This window comes from Prosopis cineraria, unplaced genomic scaffold (assembly GCF_029017545.1).
Source record: "Prosopis cineraria cultivar Desert tree isolate PC_DT_omini unplaced genomic scaffold, ASM2901754v1 PC13, whole genome shotgun sequence".
Taxonomy (NCBI): Eukaryota; Viridiplantae; Streptophyta; class Magnoliopsida; order Fabales; family Fabaceae; genus Prosopis; species Prosopis cineraria.
In genome coordinates, this window is record NW_026555344.1 from 35,950,361 (window position 1) to 35,955,071 (window position 4,711).

At 34.5% G+C, this 4,711-nt stretch overlaps 1 protein-coding gene across 1 annotated transcript; it reads right to left on the minus strand.

Annotated features, from left to right (window-relative positions):
* Positions 1 to 1,375: 1,375 nt before the first annotated feature.
* LOC129290423 (trihelix transcription factor ENAP1-like) lies at positions 1,376 to 2,998 on the minus strand. Its single transcript, XM_054927183.1, has one exon. The coding sequence runs from the start codon at positions 2,718 to 2,720 to the stop codon at positions 1,815 to 1,817; it is 906 nt and encodes a 301-aa protein (XP_054783158.1). The 5' UTR covers positions 2,721 to 2,998; the 3' UTR covers positions 1,376 to 1,814.
* Positions 2,999 to 4,711: the final 1,713 nt, after the last annotated feature.

The following is a 4,711-nucleotide window of genomic DNA, read 5'->3' on the forward strand; positions in this document are numbered from 1 at the left end:
TGGAGATGAATAGACTCAAAGCAACATGCAAAGAAGAAAATTGGTGGAGAAGAAGTTTAATTGGCCGGAAGTGTTTTGGGTCACAGCATGTTTATATCGAGATGAAGGAATAGCTATTTCACAATTACATGACCAGGATTTCAAAGATCCTTGGAATACTGTGGAAGTGATAATACAGAACCTACAGAATTATAATAGGAGAGGAGAAGAGGAGGTAGAGGTAGTTACAGAAGAGGGGAGGAAATTGTTCTGGTAAAATGGAAACCCCTAGAGTAGGTTGGCGCAAACTCAACACTGATGGAATGAAAACTCGGGATGGTCTAGCGGGCTGTGGAGGAGTCATAAGGGGAGATTGTGGTGAACGGATTAGAGCAATCACACATAAACTAGGACAGTGTGAGAGCATATTAGCAGAAGCATGAGGGGTTCTGGACGGACTTAAATTATGTTGGGAAATGGGATTTAGAAAAGTCGAAGTGGAAGGGCATGCAGCTAAGGTCATTGATCACTCCAAAATGTGTCATTGATAGAGGGGTGTCACATGATCACAGCGAGAATACAGAGGTTTCAACAGCTTGATTGGCAAATTCAGTTTATGCACATTTATTGGGAAGGCAACCGCTGTGTAGATAAACTAGCCTCAATGAGTTTAGACCAGAGGGAGACGATGACAGTATGGGAACGACCTCCTGAGGAGGTGAGAAATTTTAGAATTAGATTTAGGTGGACCTGGAGTTCCTCGTAGTGTAGCTTGTACTGTGTAATCTGGCCTTGCCCCTTGTTTCACCCCAAAAAAAAAAATATAGCATCACCTAACAAAATGCTGAGAATATGGCGAAATTTCTTTTCAGTGTGTTTTTGGTACCATAACACAAGTTCAAAGCCAGCTTATTAAGATACCAGAATATGAACTACAATAATTAGAATGAAGCATTTGAGATATAATGAAGATAGACCCAACAATTACGTTTGGCCTTTTGCCCAAGCTTACATCCAAAAAGGGATCATATCAAATTACTGCTAGCATCCAATGAACAAAGAATACATGTAGATAAACAACAGATCAAATCAAGTTCTGACAGCATTCAATGAAGTGATGAACATGGTTACATGAATCATAAAGGATTTTAGATCAATTACAAAAAAAAAAAAAAATCCATGGAAGACAGATTAATCTCAAATGTCTGACTACTCTAAATATTTATAAATCTACTGGACTATTTTATATTCATTTAAAAGTGCAATTAACAAGAAGGAAGATGAAGTGTTAACATATACACTTGCTGAATTTGCTCAAAAATGTTGGTTCATTTGCATTTTACTTCCATCCCTAGATAAAATCAAAAATGGAATTGTGGTATACATAAATCTCAAATTTGAAAACCAGCTTATATTCAAAGAGGAAAAAGATTCTCCTTTTGCAGCAGGACATTTGTAAAACTAAAATCCTGAAATAGAACAAGAAATTCCAATCAGGCAGGAAACAAATAACGCTGGAAAAATAAACATCTTCATAAAATATTCTATAAAAGCTGCCAGGGTTCGGTGTTAATTAATAAGATGCTTTAGTGCATGCATTATGGTGTATTAACCATAAGCCATCAATAATGCAACTCATTTCTCTTAGGCTCCATGCTCAAAATATTCATCTAATTATAACAGTAACAATTATTCAAGAATAGTGAGCATGTTATTTTATTAAATATATATATATATATATATATATATATAAATAAACCCCTATAAAACGGTGGTAATGACAAGAACGAAATTTTACAGCTTAAGAAAAAAATAATAGAAAGACGCTTAAATATTTAGATTTCAGGACTTATCTTCATCCTCTTAGGGAACCCAAAAGCCTTCCCAATTGAATCAACAATTCTCTGCTGCGATTTTACAATCATCTCTATGCGCTTATTCTCCATCTCCAACCTACACCTCTCAGTTTCCTTCATCATCTCCATTTTCAAATTCTCCATCCCAATAAACCTTTCTGCAAAAGCCTTCATCTCTGCAGCCAACCCAGAAACCAATCCCATTCCTTTCACAATTCTCTCACCATTTACCTCCTCGACATTCTCTTCGACCTCTTCCTCTTCTTCCTCTTCGGCGATCCTCCGTATCCTCTTAGCTACTTGTCCTCGAGAAAATTCAGGAACTTTATACTTGTTTTCAGGTCGCTGGTTGAGAAAATAATTAGTAGTCCTTAACTGGCTATACTGCTGTCTCTCATCAATCTGCTCCTCCTCCTCCTCCTCCTCCTCATCATCATCATCAACGTCAACGTCATTTTCCTCCTCATTATCATCACAATCAAACGGCATGAATGCCACAAGGGGTTGGGCAGAAATAGGCATAGGGCCTTTCTCTAATTGGTCCATGAGGTCAAAGTATTGCCAAACGCGACCGCCACTGGAGAAAGCAGTGAGACGTTGGTTCTCGGCACGATAACGTTGACGGAGCTTTTCCATTTTGTGGCGGCACTGGACGGCGGTCTTGGAAGGCTCATTGTAGCCGCATCGGACGGCGACTGTAACGGCGACCTCTTCCCACTGGTTGGCCTTGAGAGGACCTCGCATGAGGGAATACCATTTCTCCTGGTATGCTTGGATGAGATTGATTGTTTCTTGATGGGTCCATGGAATTGATTGGGGTTTCTTGGAGGGCGAGGCGGTGTTGGTGAGTGGGGAGAAGGGTTTAGGTGAGGGAGGTGAGGCCATTGACAGGCTCTTCTTCCACGTTGGTGCTTATTTTCGTCGGCTGTTCTTTGGGATTTATTTATGTGAGGGTGGGTTAATCTAATTGAAGGGTAAGGGCTGGGTTTTGGTCGACATTCGGTTGTGGTGGTTGTAGCGGCTATGTCGGTGACGGTGGTTGTTAATTCGGCGGCGATGGCGATGGCCGACTCGGGTCGGTTGGGTGATGGGAACAGTGAGAAGGTGGGCTTAGTTGCAATTCGCAAGGATACCATCCAGTTAAGACCCCGCCACCACAATTTCCAGTCGGGGCCTGGCTGGCTTTTATAGGCTCGGCTTTTGAGGGTTAAAGTCTATAAATCCGATTATTTCAAAAATTTATTATTTTTATAAACCTGATTTTCATTCAAACGACTTCACACTAGACTGCAAGCCCCTTTTAATTTTTTTTATTTTTTTTAAAAATTAAAATTTTTAATTATAAATTTCATATTTTTTAAAATACAAGTTATAATATTTAAAATTAATATTAAATAATAAAAATTCTTGTATATTACTCCCTTCCATATTTATTATAACACATTTTTAATTGTTTTATGTATTTTTTAAAAAAATTAATTTTTTTATATAACAAAAAATTTATATATACTTTTATTTTTATCTTTAATTTTAAATAATATTACAACTACGCATTAATGCTAATTAAAAAATAAAATTAAAAAGTTTGGTTTAATTATTAAAAGGTATCATTATTTTGAATTAAAAATTATTTTTAGAAAGTGTCTTGTAAATAAAATTGAAAGGAGTAAAATATAAGCATATATTTTAATTTAAATTTAATTTAAAAAATTAAAATATTTTATTTTTTAGGAGTAAAAATAAACTGGCCCTAAAAATGCTATAAGTCTAAGTCTATTTTTTTAAGACCTAATAAAGTTGAGTTTTAAAGATTGATTTTCATTAAAGAAATACCACTTTTAAAAGCCCAAACCTTTAGAAAAAAAGAAGCTTAACTAGAGAGTTTGTCAAGCTCAGTCTTATTCCGAACTCTAATAAAATTAGGCAATTTGTGAAGAGAAAGTAATTTTACATACAATTATACTTATTTTGATTGTTAAATTTGAGATAATGACAAAAAAGGACCATTTGAAAATATGGAAGGAAAACATAACTATTGGTTAGTAACGTGTTTTGGTATGCATTCTATAATTTTTTCGTTACTTCAAATCTTTCTAGTTTATCATGTCTATAGTATTAGTCTCTCTCTCTCCCTCCCTCCCCCCCCCTCTCTCTCTCTCTTATATGCTAGAAAGAATTATGAGTGACATTAAGGATGTTAAATATGCTGATTTGTGATTAATGTCATTAATCTTTATGACAAGATAGAATTATAATTTAATTAGTTGAAACTTGAAACAAAACAAAATAGGGTATTGTTAATTTATTGAATCACGATTCCTCTTCAACACATATTAATGGCGTTAATCATGATTAATATATTTAACACTATTAATGTCATCTCATATCATTCTTATGGACATATTCAAAAATAAAAAAACTAATGTTGCAAATGGGATAAACTAGAGGGAACAAGGATAATGAAAGAAAACTATAGAGACCTATATTAAAATTATATAACCAATATGTTTTCTTTAAATATAAATGACAAATGAAAATCTCGAAAAGACATGGAAGGATCATATTAAAACAACGATTTTAAAAATTGCCCTTGTCGCCAACTGCACAATTTAGCTACTGAATGGTCGCTCATTTAAGGAATGCTTGTAAATGCAAGGAAAGTTATTTTGTAAATTAATAAAAAAGTTAATTGTAAATGGGGAAAAAAAAAGCCTCATGACTTCTTGTGAATTTAAGGATATGAATTTTAGATGGTCACTTGCAAATATATAGAAAATTAGTTATGAATGAAGAAATAGTTTCTTAGAAAATAGTTAATGGAACACCACTAATTAATTAAGAAAATCAATTATAAATTTAAGAAATATCACCTGTGA

Excerpts from the sequence above, each read along its gene's own strand:
- LOC129290423 (XM_054927183.1), bottom strand. The coding sequence starts at position 2,720 with ATGGCCTCACCTCCCTCACCTAAACCCTTCTCCCCACTCACCAACACC.